The sequence below is a fragment of the Kryptolebias marmoratus genome, linkage group LG13 (assembly GCF_001649575.2).
Source record: "Kryptolebias marmoratus isolate JLee-2015 linkage group LG13, ASM164957v2, whole genome shotgun sequence".
NCBI classification, from domain to species: Eukaryota; Metazoa; Chordata; class Actinopteri; order Cyprinodontiformes; family Rivulidae; genus Kryptolebias; species Kryptolebias marmoratus.
Window position 1 is genome coordinate 18,089,551 of NC_051442.1, and position 26,290 is coordinate 18,115,840.

General features: G+C 40.7%; 2 protein-coding genes across 2 annotated transcripts in view; one reads left to right on the plus strand and one right to left on the minus strand.

The window, feature by feature from the left end:
* nlgn2b (neuroligin 2b) overlaps window positions 1-16,447 on the plus strand; it is an 88,658-nt gene extending 72,211 nt beyond the window's left edge. The window contains exons 5-9 of the mRNA XM_017412598.2: window positions 981-1,166; window positions 6,208-6,473; window positions 6,554-6,707; window positions 8,171-8,531; window positions 10,308-16,447. Coding sequence (XP_017268087.1) covers window positions 981-1,166; window positions 6,208-6,473; window positions 6,554-6,707; window positions 8,171-8,531; window positions 10,308-11,235 — 1,895 coding nt within the window. The 3' untranslated portion in view covers window positions 11,236-16,447. The remainder of the gene's footprint in view (window positions 1-980; window positions 1,167-6,207; window positions 6,474-6,553; window positions 6,708-8,170; window positions 8,532-10,307) is intronic.
* A 3,828-nt stretch (window positions 16,448-20,275) lies between these two features.
* Window positions 20,276-23,204, minus strand: LOC108233826 (endonuclease domain-containing 1 protein). Its single transcript, XM_017412520.2, has 2 exons — window positions 21,335-23,204; window positions 20,276-21,176 (listed from the first exon to the last, which is right to left on the minus strand). Exons 1-2 carry the CDS (start codon window positions 21,626-21,628, stop codon window positions 20,568-20,570), a joined length of 903 nt encoding a protein of 300 aa, XP_017268009.1. The 5' UTR covers window positions 21,629-23,204; the 3' UTR covers window positions 20,276-20,567.
* Between the last annotated feature and the right edge of the window lie 3,086 nt (window positions 23,205-26,290).

The window sequence follows — 26,290 nt, forward strand, 5'->3', positions numbered from 1 at the left end:
ACATCATCACCCGTTCCCCAAGGACACCGACTCGGACAGACATTTCTATTTTCCGTTGAACTACTGCCAAATCATTCCTCCCAAACCTAATCAAGATGAGACAGCTTCATGCTTTTTTTTTTTCTTCTTCTTCTTTTTTTTCCCGCGCGGACCAAATAGATCCAAATCGCCGTTAAAATCCGTCTTCTGCGAACTTGCCCTCGGTATCGGCGGCTGTCAGCGCCCGTGACAATGTGCACGTGAGAAATGGCGGGGTAAATATTTTCAGGGCAGCTCGGGGGCCCCGATTGAGAAAAATCAAGGCGTGAGCTGGCCAAATCCAAAAATGGGTTAATATGTGTACCTGCTGTGCTCTGTTCAGGGTCACGTGGTGGGGGCAACGTGCTGGGAAAATTTTTCTTCCAATCCTGACAATTACTGTGAGGAGGGAGCAGCTCGTTGGGATCATTTCACATCTTTTTTTTTTTTTTTTTTTCTGAGCGTTATAGTTGTCCAAACAGTAATAAAAACTGCAAAGCTGCGTTTGATGCCGGCTGAGAAAGCTTGGAACACATGTGAAGTGCTGTAATGTAGTCTCTCCAAAGAACAAAGCATTCTGTTTGCGTGTACGCGCAGCATTATGCTCAGTTTATTTTATCTTGTTGTGGGTGTGCACCTGCTGCGTAAATGTGGGTCCGGGAAGTAGGTGAAACATGCCTTCTGCCGCTCTCCTCCTCCTCTCACCCGCACACAAAGTTCTCTTCGCTGCGTTGCGGTGTCAGCGTGGGCTGGGAGAAGTTTGGAAGTCGTCGAGCTCTTTGGTGTGAAGTTGCCGCGAGCCCGTGGGTGAGAGGTTCGCAGCGGCGGCGGGACGTCGTCTTCCACACGTCCGCGGTCACTCAGGGGGTCAAAGGGAAGAGGTTGCTTCGCTCCGCCATTCACGCACAACCTGGGTTCTGTCCCTCTTTGTCACTGTGTTTGCTCTTGCCTCGTCCTCGCAGGGTTCCTGAGCACAGGGGACCAGTCGGCGAAGGGGAACTATGGCTTGTTGGATCAGATCCAGGCTCTGCGCTGGCTCAATGAAAACATCGGCCACTTTGGAGGAGACCCAGAGAGAATCACCATCTTTGGCTCCGGAGCCGGTGCCGCCTGCGTCAACCTTCTCATCCTCTCCCACCACTCCGAGGGTAACGTTTCTTTTAGTCTCACTGCCTATGAAAGGACATGGCCAGTTCAGAACCGTGGGGGTCATGTGTTCTGGTCCAGGGCATGTTGTCACTAATTCACCCGGGACATTGTTTTAACTGGACAGAAGTTTCCTACTAACACATAACTAATGGCACATATTGTTAAACATCAATCCTCTTTCTGGAAAAGACCTTTAGAAAACAAAGATTTTGCACCACAAATCATTTTATGTGGAGTTAGCATCCTCGTAGGGTTTTAGCTTGTTGTATTTAAGGGTGCTAATGCATAGGAACTGAAGCACCCTTGTTATTCCGTTCACAGTTTTTTTGTGTTTTCACACCTCACAGCTTTGAAAAGGCATGCAAGTTAGACATGAAAACTTGCGGCTCAATCAAGCATTGTGTGCTACGACTTTTACTAGGGGTGCATTGTACGACGTGCATAATATTTGGAAAAAAAAAACAAAAAAAAAAACTTGAGAAATATTTCCAGACACAACAATGGGATTTTGACGAACTGAGTAAGAAGACTCGTTGGAGCTGTACAGCTCAGACAGGCCTCACAGGAGAAACATTTAAAGTTGAGGCGGATCAGAGAACGCTGAACTTTACATGACTGAAGTGCCACTTTAACATTTTTGATGGGTTTAGCACACTCGTCGTTTAAGTTTTATGATTATTTTTTTCCCCACAGATTGTTCACACTAGTTTTTGAGCTGTTCGAACTTTCTACAATTTTAGAATCAAACTCTTCTTACTCTCACAGCATTTTTAATACATGTACAAAATATACATTAAAACACCCAGCGTGTCTCATATAGCTATAAAACTTATGGTTTTATCTCAAATCCCCTCAGAGTAAAGAGAGGGCACACCCAAGGTTCCATAGACTTCAGTTGTCTTTTGGCCCAAAATTTTGTCTGGAAGTGTAGGGTCTTTTTAACCTGTCCTATTTCCTCCATAAAACGCTGTAGGAACATAAAAATGTATGTGTGGGACCAGCAGAGTCGTAGTTAAAGGATTTTTAAGAGGTGGTGTACAGCAACTCTTTGTCAGAGAGTTATCTTTTAACTTTTGCTCCCGTCCACCTCACCTAAGAGTGCTGTCAGGGAGTGAAAGACACAGGTGTGTGGTTACCATGGTGACCACAATAAGCCACCGGCAGCAGGTTTAACATTTCCTTTGATCTTGGATCTTTTTCCAGTTCTTATAGTTTATACGTCAAAACATCAGTATTTTTTTTAGCTTTAATGATTACAATATTGATATTGAAATTTGGACTGAATTGGCACCCTTCAGATATTTTCTAGTATAAAACTGTTCTACACTTTTAACACGTGAAAACAACAAATTAGCCGGAAAGTAAATGGATAATGTCTGATAAATTGCTAATCCATAAATCACTCCTGCAAAAGCAGATACGATGCCGGTTTTATAACGCTTTCTTACACATCTTTACCATAATTAAATCTATTTGCTTGATTTTTTTTTTAAATGAAAATTCTCCTACATCATGTTTTCTTTTAGATAAACGTAAGTTTAAAATAGTAAGAAATAGGTTTCTGATGACTTAATGATCATAGAAGAGGCAGCTTTGTCCACAGTGCTGTGCAGATTTGCAGGTAAATTTTGGACTTAAACAATAAGTTATAATATTTATCACAGACTAATTCATCTGAAAATGTGGTTCATACATTTGTTCCTTTGTTGTCTCATGGACAAGTTAGAAAAAACGCAATAAAAAAATCTGTTTTCCACCTTAGAAGAACAAAAATACAAACACTTCAAGTTTTACAGCACAACTGGGATCAGTTCTTTATGCAGCTCCTAAATCTTTAAATCTCAGATATCTCAGTTGAATCTTATTATTCTTTCTTTGTGAGGCTGCTTTTAACTTGGGGGATTTGGTTTAGTCCACGGAGAGCAACCTAAAATGCTGCCTTTCCCAGTTGGAGACTCACAAACTCGCATTCACATTTAGCAGCACAGACACCAGGTCACACCGGCTGCGTAACATGAGAAGAAAATATACACTTCCTACCAACTTGTGAAAAGTGTTGAATTTATTTTCAGGGATTTCCAGGCCTGCATAAGTATGGATGGGAGAAAATGTATGCAACAAACCATGAAGCTTCCTTTGCAAAATCAGAGGAAACTCAAAGTTTTACTGTTGCATTGTTATTATGCATTATATTCATATCACAAGTAAACAAAAGTGAAACACACTCCAGAGAAAAATTAAACATTTACCTTTTTTAATCTATGGACTAAATAAATTAATCTGTATGAGCTAAAACAACCAGAGCGTCAGTCTTCTTGCAAATATTTGGGCAAAGGTGACCTACATAGTCTAAATAAGCCCTTTAATAAATATTTACACTGCATATTTGTTCATGTATGTCAAAAAGGGCCTGGAAATGAACTAAAAATGGATAGAGGCTGGTGATTTTTATTTTAGAATAGAAAATGTCTAGGAATCTTGACTATAAGACCTGCTAAAAACCCTTTAACCATACATTCCTGGTGTATGATGGATGTATTTGACTCTGTGTGGATTGGGAAAGCGCCACAATAAATTAAAACCCATAAATGAATATGGCATTCATACCCATGATGGGTGTATGTAAACTTCTTACTACAACTGTATTACTGTTAGGTAAAGCAAAAATGGCAGTCTTGACAGTACAGTCCTAAATATAACACTTCAAGATAACATAAAGTAAAATTTGACAGACAGTAGATCTTCGAGTTTCTAAAATAGTTGCCTTTTGCTTTGATTAAAAGGCAGCAAACTGACCTTTTACAAACAGCTGTCAGCAGTCTCTCCTAGTGCAGATGTTCATATATTGTTTCAAACAGTTTGGCAAAGCTCATCCTAAACAAGTCTTAAAAGGCTGGGTGACTACAGTGACCATGAAATGACCGATAGCAACCCATCCCGGTCTTTCATCACTATATAGTTTCTGTCAAGCTCTAAGGGGTGCTGGGGGTCATTGTCATTGGTCGTTACAAAATTAGGATCCATAAAACAAGTTTCTTAAGGTAAAAAAAACAAAACAAAAGAAAATACCACAAACAAGACGAATCAATATTGTCTCAACATCCCCAAAAACACCAGTGCTCCTGCTCCTCTGTGCTTACACACTGAGAACTTTATGTAAATGCTGACGAACAGAACTACAACGGCTTTGACTTGTCTGTCCAAAACAATAGTCATGTCTAGCTTCAGTCCCCCTCAGGCCCACGTAGAAATATGATCCTTAGCCCTGTTCAGGCTCTTCTTGATTTTGAAGTTTAAGAGCGTTTTCATTGAAGAAACTTTGCCTTGTAAACTTCTGGTAAAACCCGATGCTTCTAGACTCATCTGTATATCAATGAAATTATAAAAAGCAAGAGCTGTCGGGACTATTTAGGCTATCGGAACAAATAAATAAAACCTTTTTGCATTAAACTGGCAGCTTCAGATGTTGAAAACACCCACCAGATGTTTGATGGCTAATCCTCTGATGTGACAGCAGTTAGTGGAGCTGAGAGAGAGAGAGCGAAAGGGAGAGAAAAATTTAAAACTTTACCAAGAATTCAGATTATGTTATTGCTTCAGTGTTAACCTTCACACTGTCAGAGTGACCCTGGACAGATTAACAAAAATATACCCCCACCAAAAGAAGCAAAGAGAACAAGCTTATCTTCAGTCACGATTCAGAAAGCATTCAGTGAGATATGGAACAACTTTTCAGCAACTAAACAGCATTTGCCACATTTATTTTAGATGCAGGTGCCAATCCTGACTGTTTCTTTACTCAGTTATTTTATCTCTGTGAGGTGTTCAGGGGTGTATTAAGGTCACGGTGGGATCCCCATTACGTGCGATAGGTCGTAGAGGGTTCTGAGCATGCACAAAACCTCTGTAACAAGGTCAGGGTTGTTGGTGGAGCGTTGTGGTTGCCTATCCATGATGTGGGGCTCATGCGCACCAGAGTGGCTTGGAGAAAAGGACTCGCCATGCTGGCCTCATCTCTAGGTAATGACCTCTTTGGGCCCACATTCCACTTGCAACAGTCTCACCATGTGGCTGCATCAACCAATCAACCCACGCTCTCCATGCACACCAATAAACATTGGTTGATGCAAAGCAAGATGTCCTTACTCTGAGCACGGTCAGGCCTGCTGGATGAGGAAGAGTTGATGTGGTTGAGGTTCTGCCCAGAGAACTCCTTCACCTGCATCTTGCCATGCTCCTATTGGGGTTTCGTCCTCCACAGCAAGACTGAAACTGGTGGTTGAGCCTCAGAAACCTTTCATATACACAACATACAGGAAAAGGTCAACAGATTGTGACAAAGTCATAGACACAACCTAGTGCTATTATTGTCATAATTGAGTTAAACTTAGGTTATTTTGGTCAAGATCGTCGATCGTCCCAGTTCATGGGTCAGGTTTTCATAATCCACAATCCATAAATTAAATGAATTGGGCTGTAATACCAAAAAGTAAAGAAAAAAGTTGGAGAGTTTTTGGAGATGCTGTACGTGTTTGCAGAGGAGAGATAAGATAAAAAACTAAAGATGGAGCTGCAGCTGAGAAGCTTCTTAATTGATTTCACAGGGAGAGGAGCGGGGGTGGGGCCCATGCAGAATATGGAGAGGGGTGGGGGGTGGGGGGGGGCTTAATTATTAATGACAGAATCTGCAGATAAAACAGAGGGACAGCAAGCCTTTTTTTTCTTTTACTTTATCCTCCAAGCCCACCGCTGTGTGCAGAGTTGTCGCTGTTTTTCCTGCCGCTGTCTCTCGCTATACATAATGGAAAACACTCCATTTTCTCACACTAATGTTCGTAATGATTTTCTCCAGCCGTTAAAAGCAGCGAGATATCTACTTCATTTTGCCTTGTGCTTATACTCTTCAATTGCGCCTCCTCTGAGATGTGCATTATTTAAGGCACTGTAAGACCTTAAAAGACCCATAGCTGCAAAAGAAAAACAATAATGTGACAGAAGAAAGAAAAAAAAGAAATTAAACTGTGGCCATGTTTTGTGTAGGCTTGTTCCAGAGGGCCATTGCTCAAAGTGGCTCGGCCATCTCGAGCTGGTCAGTCAACTACCGACCATTGGTGTACACCAAGATCCTGGCGAAGAAGGTGGGCTGCACTCTGGGGGACATGGCTGAGTTGGTGGACTGCCTGCGGAGGAAGAGTTTTCGGGAGCTGGTGGATCAAGACATCCAGCCTGCGCGCTACCACATCGCCTTTGGGCCGGTGGTAGACGGCGACGTGGTGCCGGATGATCCGGAAATCCTCATGCAGCAGGTACTGATGACTTCGATGAATACAGCTCAGCGTGTTCCCTGTGATCACAGCCCTCATGTCGTTCTACCCTCTGTTCTTAGGGCGAGTTTCTCAACTACGACATACTGATTGGTGTCAACCAGGGAGAAGGTCTGAAGTTTGTGGATGACAGCGAAGGAGAAGATGGAATATCAGCTGCCTCATTCGACTACACTATCTCCAACTTTGTGGACAATCTGTATGGATATCCTGATGGTCAGATCCTACCCTTTATTTCTTTACATTAAAATGATTAACTACTCCAAAGATGATATGGTATCTGTTGCTTTACATCTTTTTTTTTATCTTTGTAGCATGCTGATCTTATTCAAATGTTGCTATTTAAAATACAAATGGAGATTATCAAACAAAAACTTGCAAAAATGCAACAAAAGTTGAAGTAGAACATTTGATTCAGGGCCTCGTAAAACGACCTTCAGCAGCAATAATTGTCTCCTGTATTCTCTCTACAGAGAAATTTGGGCTTTTCTTGGCAACATGTTTCAGTTCAGTGATTTTTTTTATTGCTATTATTATTTTTTTTTTTTGCTTTTGTTTAAGCAAACAAACAAGCTATTGGCTCCCCTAAGGGGTCCCTAAGGGGTCACTACAATTTTCTTTTTTCCAATTGGTGATCTCTCTTAGCCCATTGCAACAACTTTTTTTTCTTTTTTCTGACATTCTGTTATAGATTTGCTGCTATTGTTCAGTCAGTATAACATTGCATGACTTAGTTTGGCCAAATACTTAGCTGTCTGACAGATTGGCCTTACCTTGACTTTAGAATAATATGGTACAGAGCAGCCATGGGCTTGTATGAGATTGCAACAGTATGATAACCTTTAGCATTAATGTCAGTTTCACTGTATAAAAACAAAAGCATCAAAGAACCCTGCACTGTCTCTGTCATCATACTAAAACAAAGTTTAACCACAGGGACAGTATGATGGAAAAAATAGTGGTTTTAATACAGTGAACTGTGGTATACCTTGAAATCAGAAACTGTCCCAAGCCTAGTATACAAAAGAGCTTATGGTACACACAATGACTGTAGGAGGGTCAGGTTTTTCAGGTTGGAGATTGCTCTTTGGCGTTTGTTCAGGTCAAGCTTGGCAAACCTAGGCTGTGCTGTCATGCTATAGAGAAGAGGCTTTCCTCTGGCATCCCTTCTCAGCAACCTATACCTGTTCAGTCATTTTCCAGTTTTTTGCTTGGGAACTTTAAAATGTAACTGCTTAACTGAGACCTGTAGAGTCTGAGATGCATCTATTAGATTTTGGGTAATTTCTCTGAGCATTATACAGTCTCATTAGGAGGTAACTTGTCTGGACATGAGCTTTTGTTAAGATTAGATACCATCCTAAATTTGTCCTGGTTTCTACCAATCTTTAGTAGATTCCAAAATACTTAGAAATAATCTTTTAACCCTTAACAGATTAATGAGAAAAAATCATTACCGACTTAAAAATTGCCAAGACATTTGCCTTTATAGTGGTGATAAATCATGCTAATGATTAGTTAATTAGATACATTTGATCAGAAGCACTTGGCTGCTACTTACCCTCTTGTTTTTTTAGGTTTTACCAATATTTAACTAAAACACCTTTAACTTTCATATCTATATGATCTTTTTGTCATTGTGAGTCCACTTATTTCCTCTTGGTTTTTCCAAGGTAAAGATATCCTGAGGGAGACCATCAAGTTCATGTACACAGACTGGGCTGACAGGGACAACAGTGACATGCGCAGGAAGACCCTCCTGGCTCTGTTCACGGACCACCAGTGGGTGGCCCCAGCTGTTGCCACTGCCAAACTGCACGCCGAGTTCCAGTCACCCGTTTTCTTCTATACCTTCCACCACCACTGTCAGACGGAAGCAAGGCCAGACTGGGCAGACGCTGCCCATGGAGACGAGATCCCCTACGTGTTTGGGATTCCCATGGTGGGGGCCACTGACCTGTTTCCTTGTAACTTCTCCAAGAATGACGTCATGCTCAGTGCTGTAGTCATGACGTACTGGACCAACTTTGCAAAGACAGGGTAAGTAAAAGGTCACATTTAAATACATCATTACATGGATGTGTGCAGTACATACATGCATATGTGTGTGTGTGTGTGTGTGTGTGTGTGTGTGTGTGTGTGTGTATCACTATAGTAACATTCTAAAAAAAACAGTTCATTGTCCCATAAATATGTAAACCAAGTTGTAAAGCCTAGATTCTGTTTGACTTTTCCAGAAAATGACTAAACACTGACTTTACTTTGACTTTGACCAAAAAAAAAAAAAACACTCACTCAAAGCAATAATTCAGGTCTTTTGAAGTTTTGCGGAAAGGTAATGACCAATTAATAATTTATCTCTTGAAGACAGCTCTTTGAATAGACTCATTTTGGATAAATAGAGTTTACCAGATTGACAAACTATAAAGGCTAAATTGAGCAAGGTCAAGACCAAAGTGGACTGTTGACAACTTAACAGAACCCAAAACTCAAAATACTTACACTTGGTTATGTAACTTATTTTTTAAACCTGTTTATCAACAATGCTTTTGCATTACTTTGTAAATTACATAAATGGCTGTGCTCATTTGTCACCACAAATAGTGGCAACAGCAACTAGCTAGAGCACTTTTGTTGCAGCTTGGGAAGTGGCACTTCCAGAAGGAATATCATAATATTTCCACAGGAAAAATCAAGTAATGGGAAACTGACAGTGATGTAAAGACATAAAATAGCATTTGGACTTATGAAATTTTAGAGTTTTTAAGATAGCAGCAATCTACTTTGTTTTCATTCCTGCCCAGGCTAGCTTTTATCAGTTGAACTTTAATTACATAGCACTTCAGATACAACATATACAACCCAAAGTAAATAATAAAAAACAAATAAACAATGCCTTTCAGTATTTCAATACCAGTTAAAATACTTGATGTGTGGGTAAAACTCTCTGGTTTGTTCTCAAAAATCAAGAACTGTTGAAACTCAGATGACTTTAATTAGCTGTACGTGTGCACCTGCATATTCGTGCAATTATCCAATCAGTTAATAGTAGCTTTGCAGTGAAAGAATAAATTATTATAAAGAAACATAGGAGATTCAGCTTCTTGTTCACATCAAAAATAGTCTCACATTTTACAGACATGTCGTCCACAGCACTTTGTCAGTGCTGAACAATCATCTGACTGGTTCCAATAATATTGGTGCTGCAAAATATGCCAAAACGTCATGGCTTGTTTGTGTTTCTTTAAATCAATCCAGATCATCCTTAAGAGTTAAGTCTAACTCTTCTGCAGTAGCTAATAAGTTAGGAATGCCAGCTGCATTGACAATAAATGCAACACTTTTGTACTTTTTCTGTTGTGATTGGGAGAGCCAACACATGGTCTAGTAATAAACATATTTAACAAAAAAAAACAGACAAAATGTTTTTTATAAGGAAAAAATATTCTAAGGGATGTAGTGCTTTATATATAAAATTGATGGATGGATGGATGGATGGATGGATGGATGGATGGATGGATGGATGGATGGATGGATGGATGGATGGATGGATGGATGGATGGATGGATGGATGTTTCCTCGATTGGTTGTAGTCCTAGAGCTGGCTCTAAAACTGCTTATTTGGTTATTTAGTGTCTTTGTTGTAAAATGCAAACAGTCCTTTTTAGTGAGGCAGAAAATAAGCAGCAGCCTAATATTCATCCAAACAAGGTATTCTCCAAGTTTAACAAACGAGACTGGTCATGACCTACTGTGAAACAACTGAATGGGATAGCAATAAAAAAATCATTTGACTCTCTTCTTTCTCTTTTCCAGGGATCCTAACCTCCCTGTTCCTCAGGACACAACATTCATTCACACTAAGCCTAACCGTTTTGAGGAGGTCATCTGGACTAAATTCAGTTCCAAAGACAAGCAGTATTTACATATTGGCCTGAAGCCTCGTGTCAGAGATAACTATCGTGCCAACAAGGTGGCTTTTTGGCTGGAGCTCGTGCCACATCTCCACAGTCTGCACAATGAAATCATCAAGTCCATCACCACTCTACTGCCTCCCGGAGGCACCAACCGCCGGAAGTTCCCCTCTGGCACCCGCTCCACCCAGCACCCGGTAATCTCCACCTATCCACCAGAACCTGAGCCTGATGGTTCAGAGAGACCCCGCTACTCTCCCTTCCCCGATGAGACGAGGGACTACTCCACCGAGCTGAGCGTGACCGTAGCTGTTGGTGCATCCCTTCTTTTCCTAAACGTCCTGGCCTTTGCTGCGCTTTACTACAAGCGGGATAAGCGCCACGAACTCATGCAGAGACGTCACCGCCGGCTCTCACCGCAGCGTGGCACCACGATGGGCATGGGTGTTGGCATGGGAGTCGTCGGGGCCCCACCGCACAATGACCTGGCGCTGAGTCAGGAGGAGGAGCTAATGTCACTGCAGATAAAGCAGCAGAGGGTGGAGCTGGAGCACGGGACGCCCCTCCCTTCGCGTGGGGTTCACGGTGATCTGGAACCACTGCGACCTCCCGTGTGCCCACCCGACTACACGTTGGCCCTGCGGCGGGCACCCGAGGATGTGCCGTTGATGACCGCCAACACCATAACCATGATCCCCAGCACCATCAGCAGCATTCAGCCGCTCCACCCCTTTAACACTTATCCCCCTGTCCCGGCCCCTTCCTCTACACCTGTCCCCAGCCACAGCAACAATGCTCTGCCACACCAACACTCCACCACCCGTGTATAGGACCAGGCACAAGCTCTGCTACCCCTCTCTGGGCTCACAAAGATGCACCACACAAACTGCTCCATCCAAACTTCACTTTCACCAACCTCTGCTCTTTTTTTTCCTATCTTTTTCTCCTCATCAAGCCCTCAAAGAAAGCTGCAGTTTGTAAGATCTGAAGCAGTGAAATACCTCCAAGCTATAATCATAACTCAAAGGGGACTTGATTGAAAAGCTCCTTTGTCATTCTTGGCACATACTGCTTTTTCCTGCTCTTGCTCTACAAGTATTTGGTGCTTAGGAAAGTCGCCAAACACGCTGCTTGAACCTTGTAGCTCCCTCGAAGAGGTGTTATAATCAGTTGGTTGTTTGGAGCATGTGGGGTTTTGTGTGTGTGTGTGTGTGTGTGCGTAAAACTATGTTTATCAAAGGATACAAACACACATTGTCATGCATTTAGTGAAAAGATGATACAGTAGCAAGCAGCTTTGTATGAGGCAGCATATGTCCCAACAAGCTGTCTGTCATAAAGCGCTGATTTCTTGAAGCTTACAAATTGCAGCTTTAAAGGCCCAATCTGGAAGTGAAATTTGGCACCCTGTAGAGAGCACTGTGTTCCAACAGCTGTCTCCTCATTGTGGTTTTAAAGGTTATTGTTTAGTGTAAAATGTATTGGCAGGGTTGGGAATGCGATGATAAAGACTGTTTAAGGACATGATTAAATCTATTGTTAAAAATGAGATAATTTAACTCTATTTACATGTGTGAGCCTGATTTAATTTTTTATGCCACCTGAAATAGATAGTTAAGTCAAGTGGGGGTCTCTGGAAAAGTTATGAACTGTTATGCTCTTACATGTTGTAGACAGCTCTTTGAACTGCCTGACTTTGGAGAGACACAGCTTATTTCTGATTGGATTGCCAAACTAATTTCTGTTTCCTACTTTCATACTTTTTCCATTGATTCGAAAGCTATTTTACAATTCTTTACAGTACAATTTTGCATTTCACATTTATTTACATGAAATTCAACTTTTTTATGCAAGTGCAAGTAATGGCAATAGCAGCTAGCTGTAGAACATCCAGTGCTGCTTGAGGTACCTTCGGCAAGAAAATCATATCATTTCTGCCAGAATAATCATGTAATGCAAAACTCATGGTGGTCTAAGGGTTTATAAAATAGCATTCGCATGAACTCCAATAAAAATTTGAAGATTAAAGTTGATGTAAGACAGCAAAATTAGTTTGTAAGTGGATCTGCTTGAACTGTATTGATAAGCCGATGATGGCTAATTTGAGTTGGCCCACTTCCAAAGTGCATTTTAGCATCCTAAAACATCTCTAATCTTTAACATTTTATATTAACCATACAAATGCTAATTTATTATTTTTTGCACCTCCGTCATTTTTGCATTGCACAGGTATTCTGGCAGAAATATTATGAACTTTGTGCTGGAAGTGGACAAGGCTGCACCAGAATCGTTACAGCTAGCTACTCTTCCTGCTTTTGATGCTTTCAAATAATCACATAATTCCTTCTAATTAACCATCTAATGTAAATTTGGCATCAATATAGAGGTGTATAAAACATAAAAATATTTGCTTACCTCCCTTCACACTCATGAACTTGAGTGACATCCCACTCTTAATCCACAGGGTTTAATATGATGTTGGCCCACCATTTGCAGCTATAACAGCTTCAACTCTTCTGGGAAGGCTTTCCACAGGTTTACGAGTGTTTATGGGAGTTTTTAACCATTCTTCCAGACACTGATGTTGGAGGAGAAGGTCTGGTTTGCAGTCTCTGCTCCAATTAATCCTAAAGGTGTTCTGTTGGATTGAGGTCAGGACTCTGTGCAGGCCAGTCAAGTTCTTCCACACCAAACTCCCTCATCCATGTCTTTATGGACCTTGCTTTGTGCACTGATGTGCAGTCATGTTGGAACAGGAAGGGTCTGCTTGGACTGTATTGACAAGCTATTTATGGCTAACTCAAGTGGGCCCACATCCAAAGTGTATTTTGTCATCTTAAAACAACTCTTATCTTTAAAATGTCATATTGTTTTATTCGAACACTATTTTATAAGCCTGTACAATTCCATCAGTTTGGCGTTACATGGGTATTCTGGCAGAAATATTGTGAAATTCCTGCGGGACCTGGACCAGGCTGCACTTGAAGTAATACAGCTAGCTGCTGCTATTAGCACTCACTAACAGCAAGAGAATCCCATGCAAATAACTATGTAATGTAAAACTGACACTGATATCAAGGTTGATGTTGGCATGAGCTGCTATGAAATTTTGGAAATTGGAGCTGTTTCAAGATGACAGATATGCACTTTGGTCTTCGCTGGTGTTGGCCGAGCTGTTAGCTCGTCTTATCTGTTTAGAGTTCAACTTCATTCCTCCAGACTGAGGTTGTTCAAAGAGCTATCTGCCACTGATATTGAGGGGTTTATAATTTTTTTCACAAAACCCCATTTCGGAGTGGTGCAACCTTTCCTCGAACAATTTTTTTTTTAAATATAAATTGTACTCCTAATGCTGCTGGTCTGAAAACATTTCCAGATTGGGGGCTTCAACCGGTGGTCAGTTCAGAGAAGAACTGAATCCCATTCAGGGTGCAACCTGGAATCCAGGCTGTCCATTAGAGCTCACTGCATCTGTGCCTCACAGGCTCTAATCACGTTCATTACTTTATTTGTTTCTCTCTCATTATCTCTCCGTCTGAATCCTCCACCTCAGCTCATTTAACTGCTTCTCTCATCTCGCTGCTTTGCATTCTTTTTTTTTTTGTTTTGTTTCTCTCTCCTCCTCTGCATCTGCCCTTTGTAGCTCTTCTTATTAAACCATCGACAGAGTCCGTTTTTCCTCTCTCTCACACACAAACAATTCTAGACTCTTTTTTTTTTTTTTTTTTTTCCTTTTGGAGTCTTTTATACAGAAACACAAATGTATATGATGTATTATTAATAAATTGTAAGGATATGAATGAAAAAAAAAAAATTCTGATATCTCGTTTTTACCAGCATTCTCGGTGCCAAGTACTGTGATAAAGTTCCTCTAAGCGCCGGCGTCCAGTGGAGCGCCTGCAGAGGTCCATCCTGACTGTATCTTACAAAAAGGAGTTACCATCAGAAAAAAAAAAAAAAGTGCCAACCCCTTTATCTTTTCTTACACCACACACAGTTTTTTTTGTTTTGTTTTGTTGTTGTTGTTTTTTTAGTTACATTTGATGTTGCACTGTGGCTGGTCTCTTCTTTAAAGGGAAATCAGATTCAGTATATCCTCATTTTAAAAAAGAAACAAAGTATATAAAGTTTTATTAACTACTTAGCTGTGTGGGATTGTTGCATGATTTTATTTTTGTTTTATTTTATTTCAAGTGTGTGGGCGGAGTTTGTCATTTTGATGATTTGTCTTGTTTTTCTCATTTAATTATTTTTATTATTATTATTATGCTTTATTTTGGAAAAGAATTCCTTTTCTATTTTAAAATCAGCTGCACTTTGTGGTACTTCAGAAAGTATTAATAGATGAATATTGTGTAAAGATTATAATAAAGAGAGTAATTATTTCCTCTTTATTTTCCTTTTTCCTATCACTGAGGCTTGTGCCGTAAATCTTCAGTACCAGAGACTGATGGAAGCCGTTTTCATCCCCAAAGCCCCCCACCCGAAACCCCCCGCAAACACACACACGCCCCTTTAGCTTTTTATCCATTTTGTTTTACAGCTGTCGAGTTTGCACAGTCACTGTCTCTCAGTCTCATCTGAAGATCGCACTTTTTAAGTTACAAAACAAAAACAACAAAAAAAAGAAGAGAGAAACAAGACTATTTTACATAAATAATCTAAATAAGGTTTTGTCCGACGTGAGCCACATGCTTCAAGTGTTTCGAGGACTGCTTGACAGTTATCTTTTGTCCGCTCCTTTGTTGTCTCACGGTGTCCTCGCTTCTGCACGGCGGGAGAAAAAGGAAAACATATATTTATGGCCAAAAGATGAGAGAGAAAGAGAGAGGATGGGGAGCCTTGTAATGTCACGTCTTTCGCACAATTGCACACACAGATGGGTTGGACTCTGGACAATAATGACAGCAAAATAATTGTGACATTATTAGGACAACGCTGGAAAAGCGGTGGCGGCGATGTGCGATTTTTGCCCATGCACAGTGGACGCGTTCTGAAAAGGATAAAGACCCTGATTTGAGAGACATTGCTCACACACCATGTCCCACGAAGGCAAGGCGAGCGGACTCAGTTCTCCTCCGTTTGTTACGTCCTGCGTCCCGTGCCGCTTGGAGTTCACGGCACTCAGACTGCCATCCTTCACGCTGAACTGGAGCGAGGTGCGAGGACAAAAAGAAAAAAAAAAAGAAAAGAAAAAACAACAACAACAACAACGCAGAAAACAAACTGTACTCTTTTTTTTGTTTGTTTGTTTTTTAAATGTAAGAAAACAAACTGAAATTTGTAAATATTATGTTTGTCGTTTGGTTCGAGTGATTGGCCGGATCTTTTCTTTGTGACAACAGGTGCAAGTTTAGACGACTTACATGGTTTTCATGCATAAAGTCTGATTATTTAATTGAGCTCAAGATCAAATTTTTTTAAAAAGGCGACGGGCACATCTATTAACGTACATGAATGAGTTTAAAAGAAAAAATACAAATAAAAAAAATATATATCACAGCATGGCTGAGGTAAACACACACAAAAAGGGAATGCTTCTGGCTCAGGGCAGCCTAAATATTGCGATGAACATGCTCCTACTGCATCTGAAATGTATGGCGCCGACTCGGCACCATCCCATCAGTCATAAAGGCAGCTTTTGAATGAAACGAGTTCTTTTATTGGTGAAAAAGCCAAAGAACAGCTGCAGAGAACAGATGAAGAAAGAGGAAATGATGGATTTGGGAAGCTGAAGAACAAAAAAGAAAACAAAGCGATTGGGTTACAAATGGGCTCAAAACAAGCCAAATTAACGGAATTCAATTTGTGATGCTGTTGGATTTGATGGTTTTTGTATCACATTGTCTTGAGCATACAGTATACCCATGTGACTGGAAGGTCGTAAAATCATTTGTACTCTTATTCCAGACTATAACCATGGTGATTGTTTTGCTAACTTTTGCAATTTCGTCCGCACATCCTGTTTATGGGATTATTGACCCAGCTGTCTGATTGTGAGTTTCAGTTGCCCGACCTTTCAAGACAAAAAAAAAAAAAAAAGGCATTACAAAATACTTTCTGATTTTTTTTTCCTCTTTCTCTTTTGGAAACAAGGGTTTGGACCAGCCAACAGATAATGGAAGCACACTCACCAAGTCTACATGTTTACACTCCAGGTTGGATGTTGGCTTAAGGTGGAAGCGTCACACAGATTCAGATATCTTCTTCTTGCAACATTTGATGTCAGATGTTAAAGTGAAGGCTTGCACCTGTTTGTCTGTTTCATTTAGTCTGATTCAGTAACCTGCTTGAGGCGCAAGATACAGTGAGAGTACATAATGACACGAAGGGGTTGAAAGAATTAAAGTTAATATTTCTATTTCAAATAGAGGCTATTACACACTGTATGTTGTGTATCTGAACTGGAAAACATTAAAAGACATTCTTAAACAAATGATTTGCCATTGTTTTCACACGAGTAAAGGTCATATTGTTGTATTGTGTTACTAAAGCCTTTAGGGGCAGAAGAATCATTAAAATAGTCAAACTACAAGGCTAAATAGATGCTACATTCCCAATAAAGCCTGTATATCACTGGGCTGAGGCTGTTGGTGACGAAGTGCGAGCGGCACTCGCTGTGGAGTTTTGGGAATGTCTCAAAATATTTCTCTGATTTCTTGTGTGTTGGAAGAGTAAGGTTAAAGCATCTGCAAAACTAGTTTTCTCTCAAAGTAGTCACAGAGTTGTCATGGGCACCTCGAACCCATCTCAGTTAAGTTTCTGCAGGTCAGAAAGTACAAGAAATGTGAGGCAACTATAAGCTAAATATGAAACTGACTGATTGGAGACAAAACAAAAAAATAATTGCAATTGAATTGCTATATGTTGGAGACATAATTAAGACACTCTGTGATTAAATTGTGACAAATACCATTACATGTCATACTCACAGTTAATCATATATGCAAATGTGTCATTAGTACCAACTCAGTGGGATTCCAAGTGAAAATTTGGGTCTTTTCACAGAAGTTTGTGTTTCTGAACTACAAACAGCAGCAATTTTGTGAGATATAGACTTCCGATCCTCCTTGCAGCAGACACTTGCTCTTGTACACAACCAGCACAGACATGAAGAGATTATTAATCTAATTTCCTGCTGCCTGTTCTTTCTACAGTAGTTATAGCTAACTATTTTAGTTTATTGTCAGCCAACCTTTTTAATGTAGGATCCAGCTAGCTTAGCTGGATGTATCTTTGCATTGGCTGTTATCATTACTTTCAATTTACTGGATCACACAGACTAAATGGAAGGATGTTTTAGATCTCCATTTTGTCAAGCATGTGATCCAATAAGACGTTTCCAACAGAATCTGACAGGTTGGGTGTGGAGATGAAAATAGATGTTGGGGGGGGGGATTTAATTCCCTCAGTTTAGTCAATCCATGTGCACAGATTTGCAGTAACATTACTGCAATGAATAGTTTGTCATTCAATAAATCAGTGTTTACCACATTGTTATATATTTTTTTATATATATTGTTAAATAACACATATTTTGTTATTTGCTTTACTGCTAATATTAGTTAACCTGGTCACTGAGCACAGCAACAAGCAAAACCTACTGCTTTTCTAAATCGGAACAGAAACCTGGTTTAGTTGGGTTTGATGGCATTTCCAGATCAGAGATATGACTTTAGAGACAGGTTTGAATGGGGACACAGAAGTCAAGACAACAAGATATATATAAAAAAGACAACAAACTGCAACACTCGGCTATAATATCAAGAGTACTGGATGTGGTGTCACCAAAAATAACATCATATATTTATGCCAATTAATGTCATTCCAAAGATATATCAGAAACACACACATCTGTACGTTTTTGATGGCCATTAGCAAATTCGCACATAACCGTACAGTCCATTCCCTCAGTTTCGAAAACTGTGTGCACAGATTTGCTACGCTGAGAAACTGGACTTCCTCCACCTCTATTTTTATTTTGACACCTGGTACTTGCCAGGCAACGTAGATGTCACAGGGATAGGTGGGATAAAAAATATAAAGTCGCTTTCGATTGTCCAAATGAGCAGAGAACAGTCGTGTTTGCACATGTACTCTGTTAGGGTAAGCCAATTTATGTGTTATGTCATTTGCATGTTACATATTTAGGCCTCGGGCTAAATATGAGCTCCAATTTTCTCCCACAGTTCAAAAAATGTTAGGTTCATTGACAATTCTGGTATGGCCCTTAGTGTGACTGTGTGTGTGAGGTTTTCTCTGTGGTCCTGTGATTGACTGGAGACCTGTCCAGGATGTCCCCTGCTTCGTCCCCGTTGACTGCTGGGACAGAATCCAGCGCCCCGGTGACCCTGAACAAGATCAGGCAAGTATAAAAGATGGATGGATGTCTCCTGTTAGTCTTGTTGAAAAAGGTTTGAGTAATTTTGTTATCCTCAGATTTTAGCATTTTGTAGACACTTTGATTAAAATTAGATCAGCCGATTGTTTCCTTTTCTGCCGTTGAAAGAAAGTGACGTTTGTGATTTCATAATGATTTGTTATCATATGATTGATGCCGCAAGTAGGATTAAGATTTTTTACGTTTTTTTTTTAACACAAACAGTGCTCTGGGCTTGTTTTCTAAAAGAATGATATGCAAATCCATATATAGCAGGTCAGCATACTAAACATCTATTTGGGGGATTTTATACCAAAATATTCCAAACACTGACTCTGTCTTTGGATGCATAAGCTAAAAGCTAAATGTCAACCGCCTAAGTAGCACTTAATGAGACTCCGACAAGTGAGTTAAAACATTTCCTGGCAGTTTTTATGTAAAATACTTATCTATAAGGTCAGTGAAATAATTGGCATGGTGTACATCTGACACTCTTATAAAAAAAAACTAAGGGAGTGACAAATATACAGATTCTCAGATTTGTTCTGGAAGTGGCCTACACAAAATGAACGTACTTTGTAATTCTGGGTGACAATCATGTTCATTATCAGCTTCTTCTGTCATCATCCTCAACAAGGAGCAAAACTAATTGTGTCTAATGTTCAAAATATTGTATATAATAATTATTATTATTATTGTATGTGTATATATATATATATAATAGAAATTTCTAAACTCCTTGTTGCTTTCATTGCACTCATTTCTCTCTGAATAACTCTCATTTCAAGCCCACATTCATTTGGCATCACCTGTTTGATGAGGAGGACTGTTCTCTGATCTGTGTTTGCTCAGCTGTTGTGTTACATCAAACTGAGCCCCACCGGAAACCACGTTCACACAGACTCTGCCTCCGCTTCGACACTAGATGGCAGCCTGGATATGAAACACACATAAAACCCAGGCAGTGGAAAATTACTGCTTCAAGCCTAAAGGAGTCTTTAATTTAAGGGGGGGGTGAAGTCTCACGGCTCACAAGACATCTAGTGGAAACATGAAGATTTTACCATCAATTTCACAGAATGTCTAAATATCACCTTTACTGCTATTTGTGGGATCAAACGCAGATGTTAGGTTCGTTCGGGTCTGGGTTTCTATAAAGGAAATTACTAAAACCATTTATGTGACTCTTGGTGAGTTTTATATTCAAAAAACTTTCAGTTCTTTGAGGTTAATTCAATTATTAAGGACACTACAGCCTCCTGTGCATCCATAAAAAACAACTTCAATTAACAAAGCTGGTCAAGCAGTCAAACTCACATCTGCTGAAGAATAAAATCAGTGGGAGCAGGTTTTTTTGAGTTTTTGTTTCTCGGATCAGGGTTCTGCAAAAATAGAAAAGAAAATAATGTCTTTACTGTGAGTTCAGTATTTATTCTATGAAAGTGTTTCGACTTGAGCGACACAAACACAGACAAGGCATGTTCGTTTTATTATTTTATTAAATTAATTACTTTTCATGGCCTCCCACAACAGCATTAGTATATTTTTCACAGTAAAGTAAGCTGCACTTTAACATCTAGAGGAAAGATATTGGAAAAAAAAAACTCAATCCTAAAATTCCAATTTAAACAAAAGTTTTTCACTTTAAAATCCATTCTTACAAGTAGAGACATAAAAGAAGATTATTAATTATTAAGCTCAGCCAAATAGCACACATATCTGCCATCATGTATGTTAGTAAATATAAAGCCGATGCAGACAGATGGTGAAACGTAGGAACCATCAGATGGTGTGTTGCAGATAAAGAGGAAGGGGTGATGGAGAGATGCAGTTGTCATAGAAGATCTGGAGGTTCTGGTCAACGTCCATGTGGTTCTTAAGGAACATTTCCAGCTCCTGCACCGTCATCTCGTGAACACTGTTGCCCTCTTTGGCGTTTTTGGCCAAGGCCGCGTGGGACGGGAAGAGGATGCGCACGTCGTGGGGCGAGTTGCGGTCATATTCGGTGCAGCAGTACGCAGACCACACGTCTTCCGGGATGGCCACGCGGTCCTGGTTGTTGCGGCGGATCATGTTCCCCCTTGTGGTTACCCCGGTGACGATGAAGGCAGTGCCGCGGCAGAAGTTGTTGAGGCGCACTCGGATCCGCTCCTCGTACTCGCGCCAAGGCCCGATGTTGAACTCTCGTATCTCTGGCACCACGTTGGTCAGGGTGTAGGTGGCGGCGCGGTCGTGCGGCGTGGACTGGTGCTGGTCGGGGTTCAGGTGACCTCTCTCGTAAAGCACAACGTCAGAGTAGTCATCCAGCACTGCCTGGCTGTCCTCGAACTTCATGTGGAGGTAACCGGTGGGGAAAGGCAGCATGTTCCCATTTCCATCGATTTCTGCCAACTGGGAAGACATGACAAACAATCAGTGGCAACCTTTTGGAATAAAACGGTTGTCTTTAAGGTCTTTTGAGGTCTCATTATAAACTACTTTATGATATGCTGATATAACTATGCTGAAAAATCCCATATTATCACCGCTAGTCTTCCTGAAAGACTTACCTGTGGTTCATACATCCAAGGGTAGTCCACACGCCTGTCGCCTTCGGTTTTCTTGAAGGTGTAAGCCGAGTAAACGGGAATCCGCTTCTGAGGATCGTACAGGGTAACGTACCGGGGTTTGTCAGCGTACCGTTGACAGATCTTCTTCAGTTTGATGTCTGTGATCCCCCGTGGCGGAGTCCCCATGTACAGGGAGTCCTTGCACCTCTCCACATGATTGAAATCTTGAACCACCGTTGCCAGTGAGCGGTAACTTATTGTGAGCGCAAGAAGCAAAGAAGTTAACATCCTCATGTTTGTGGCGTCTCCTCACAGTCTTGTGCCTTGCCTTGTGCAACAGCGAGCGCTTGCAGTTATGATTTAAATGTTACACAGCTGATATGCAAAGCCTGACGATGTGTGCCCCTAAGACAAGCCTTGAGGGCAAAGAGGCGTGAATATGCACGTCACTGCAGCATGACGACAATCGTTGTAAACCTACAAACCTTAGGCATCTTCTCAGAGTTGCATTATTTTAGGCAAGTTATGGACTAACATTTGAGACAGAGATGAGTTTTAAACAATTCAAACTAACATTCAGGCAACAAGACACTAATTTAGTGACTCAGGCTGAGTTGTAATGATGTCATAACTTCCTTTTTAGACATATTCATTATTCACTCCAAACCATTCCGAGTAGTTTTGAAGCTGATGACATTAAATTTGGATACCCAAGAACGTGCTCCATGCGTAGTCGTAAAATGCAAAACCTACTAATCTGTCTTAGCGATGAACAAAAGGCCCACAGTGGTCAGGGTGAGTCGAGATTCTACTGTAGCGGATAAGCCAATAGAAAAAAAAAGAGATAACAGGTGAATGTTTGACTACTGGGTGACAAGTGTGTGAGTGTGTGTTCGAGACGTGTCAAGGTCTGTGCATAAATATCTACAGTTATGTCTTGATGTTACAAAATCAAAAATAGTAGTTTATATCTGAAAGCGGTTTGATCGTGGATAATTGGCTTTGATGAGTGTTTATAGAGGTGACGTTTATTTAAAGCGAGAGCCAAAAGGATCCAGTTCTGAACGCAGTGGGTTTTTATTAAGAAAAGAATTAGGTTGGTTGAAGCACTTCGTAGGAAAACAAGAAACCTTGTTTGCAAGGAAGTGCCAGTATATCATTGAAAAGTGTCTCAGCATTCAGCCTAAATGAGTTCTTGACCTATTTTGGCAGCTCACCGCATACAGAGCAGCTAATCCATCTGAGAGCTGCGTCTTCTTTCCAAAGCTTTTTGTTCTCCAGCTGCTAAACTTTAAGTTCGTGTACCAAGATTGTCCCCTAGGGTAGAGTCTCCAGCACTGCTTGTTGCACTCATCTTTAAGTCGTGGTTACAAAACGAAGGATTGCTGTGTCATCCTGTGACTTGAACCAGGAAGACCTTTCATGCAAAGGACTGTGGAAACACAAACTATGAGAACCAAAGTATATTTATCAAAGGAGCAGATAAGCTGAAACTTATAGCAGAAACAGAAAGTAATTAAAATAACTTCTTGTTTGCTGAAAGCAATAATTTTGATCTTTTTAAGGGGAAGTATTTTGGGAAGGTTATAAATAAGTAATGTCTCACCAAACCCTAATCCTTACTGGATCGACTAGCTAACGGCTAACTTGAGCAGGCCCAAAGTGGATTGCTGCCGTCTTAAAACGACTTCAAACTAAAATATTTCACAGAGGATCATGCTAACACTATTTTCTAAACCCGACCACCACTGCCAGTTTTGAATTCCATGGTTATTTTGGCAGAAGGAGGTGCCCCAGGTTGGCGGTGCTACAGCTAGCTTCTATTTTTGCTATCTGCACTTGCAAATAACCAAAGAATGTCATGCAAAACTGACAGTGATATAAAGGTTTGTAAAATATTGTTAACATGAACCACTATATATATATATATATATATATATATATATATATATATATATATGGTTGTGTGTGTGTGTGGGGGGGGGCATGTGCGTGTGTGTGTGTGTGTATGTGTTTTTAAGAATGGGAGTTGTTTTTAGACAACAGTAATCCATTTTGCTCTTGGCATTGCTCAAACTAGCCATTAGCTCATCAGTCCGGTCAGATGGGAGCCCTGCTTTTTCAAAACGGAGGTTGTTTAATGAGCTATCTACAACAAGTAAAATATTAACTGTTCTTTCCACAGAACCCTACTTGAAAAGGTTTAAACTAATGCTTTAAGTAATTGATAAGAAAAAAAAAAAAACACTGAATAGCTAAATGTGAAGCTAAACAGATATACAGTTTTAAACCACCTTTTAGTTGCTGAGCTTCAGTTTATAAAGACTGTAAGGGAACATTGATCTAAATGGTCTGAGATATAAAGGACATTAAAGAGTGCTTCAGTGTGAATGGCTGGAGCGTGTGGAGCTCTGCTATGCTGCCCTCTGCTAAAGTCTGCCTCATGCAAATGTAAACTGTCAGATTAACTCGAGCTACAATCCTTCACTGCCCTAATAAGTCAATTTGAGTGACTGAGTGTTGTTGGGAGCAGCTTGCCTCTCTGATCTAATCTTGAGTTATGACAATCATAACTTATGTAGCTGGGGCTGATGATGCAGTTATGCGGACAGACATTTTTCAGCTGTCAGCATTTTTACCAATTAGAATTATAAATTCAGACCAAGTACAGATCCAGCTTGGCTGCCCGCTGCTGCTCCGCGGTAAAGGAGAGAGAGAGTGTGTGTGTGTGTGTGTGTGTGTGTGGTGATGGTTATGCTGCTACTGAACTCTTTGTTCATGGTAATTTCTTTGAAGAAGACAAAAAAAACAAAACTGGTCATGACTTCTCATGCAGTGGGTTTTAGTTGCCTTTTCATGTTTTGTATTGTAAGCGCTAGAGACAAGACTCTATGATACGGTCTGAATATCAAGCAAATAATAATAATATATGTGATCTGTAAGTTATCTAGCAGGAAAAAAAAAGGCTTTTGAGCCAAAAATCACATTGTGATTTGTCCATCTTCCCAACACTGTGCCTGTCTGTTTCCTGATGTCAAGTACATGTAAGGTCATGGTGGTTTATGATTGCAGTGGCTGCGTTATCAGGGGCCTGGGTGGATTGTGGGGGCTTTTGCAGTGAGTTTTTGCAGTGCATCGGTGAAGTGGGGCCCACCCACACCAGTGTGACTTGGTCAGTGAGAGTCTGAGGCCAGGACTTGCTTCGCTGGCCTCGTACCTGGGCTACAACTGTGATCCTGAAAAATGAATGAAAACAACCAAGCGCAGACGTGCTACCCTGTGGCTGCATCTTGTGATCCGAGCGACTCGTGCCAGAAAGAGCATCTCGGACACAAGGAAATTAGCAGGAATAACCTGTGTGGCGAATATTTAAAGCATAGCTGCATCTTGATTGCCTACACACCGAAAAAGGTTTTCCAATTTTGCCGCGATCCAACTTCATTCTAATTGGTTTTGGAGAGCGTGGTGGGCTCATCATCCAGTATGAAGGAAGCTTAAGTTAGATCATTTGTCGTGCAAGGTCCTTTACTAACTAATAGGATCCTTTTCTAGTCCCATTACTTTCAAATTGCTATCGAACCAGCCTCATTTTAGAAAGATATAAGAGAGACTGTCAAACAGTTGAGAGGACCAATTTAATAAATAAATTTGCTACTGATTTTGAGGGGGAAACACACTATACCAGTTGGATAAAAGGCATGTTGAAAAGCCTTATCAATAGTTTATTGTATTTTGTGGCATTGCTCTAATACAATAACTCCCAAACTTTTCAGCTTCCCACCTACAAATTAACAGCAGCAGACATGTGTGACCCTGGCTATTTTTAGTTGACCAATATTGTTATCAAGGCCGGAAAGACAACAATCATTGGACTGTTTTTGTTCATTTAGACGTACACTTTTCATCTCTTGCTAAAAACGATGGCAAAAATATGTTGTTATCAATCACTTTCTTTCTGGAAATCATCTCAGGACCTACAGTGGGGTCACGTGGGTAATTAATGTTTGTAGTATTGTTAAGTTATTTTCATCACTTTCATGATCAGATGAACCTGCAGTACTTCCCATTGTCCACACGGAGGCAGTAAACACTTCTTTGTTACTTTTACCCACACTTTTTACCCCTTCTTAAATTCAAACTTTTGTTTGAAAAAAAAAATGTAACAAGTGTAACTTGACTAGGTTTCAACCTCTTGGTCCACTGTCAGTTTTTTTTTTTTTTTTGTTTGTTTGTTTGTTTGTTTGTTTGTTTGTTTGTTTTTTACAGTGTAGGTTGGTTACACATTAATTTGTTGATCTTTCTTCAAGCTTCCCTATCCTTTTATTTAAACATAAAAGCTAAGTGACAAAACTTCTACTTGAATGTAGGTTCCTCCACAGCAGAACAGATGTTGTAGCGTTTCCAAAACAAAACAGAAAAGCTTCTTAAACGGAGGGTCCGTGCAAGGCAGATGCTCGGCCGCCAGGGGGCGCAAACCAACAGCTCTTCCGGCCTGCGTGTGTGTTTGAGGGCTGTCTTTGCTCAGAGCTGCACTGAAAGCCTCCTGATTGGTCCAAATACCCACATGGGGTCGAGCACTGACCAATGGAGTTCAGGCTCTTCGGGGGCTGTTGCTAAGGCACTTCAGGGGTAAAAAAAAAAAAAAAATGAAATAAATAAATAATTGTATAGTTTAAGAATGTAATCAGCAGTCTGCCTCCACCATTTCACTCCTCCGTGTACACGTCCGGCACCTCATCCTCCGTCCGTCTCACGGAGCTCCCACGCGCCCGGCAGATCCGCCTCTTTTTTATTGGCCACCGAGGAGCGAGCGGCGCTATTTTTTTTTTGCATCGGTGTGCTACAAAAGACTCCGGGACCCTCCCTCACGAACCAGAGGAGCCGTGGCCCCTCCTCCCCGATGCTTATTATGCCTTCACTTGACATCCGAGCTCAGCCGTAACACCCCCCCCCCCC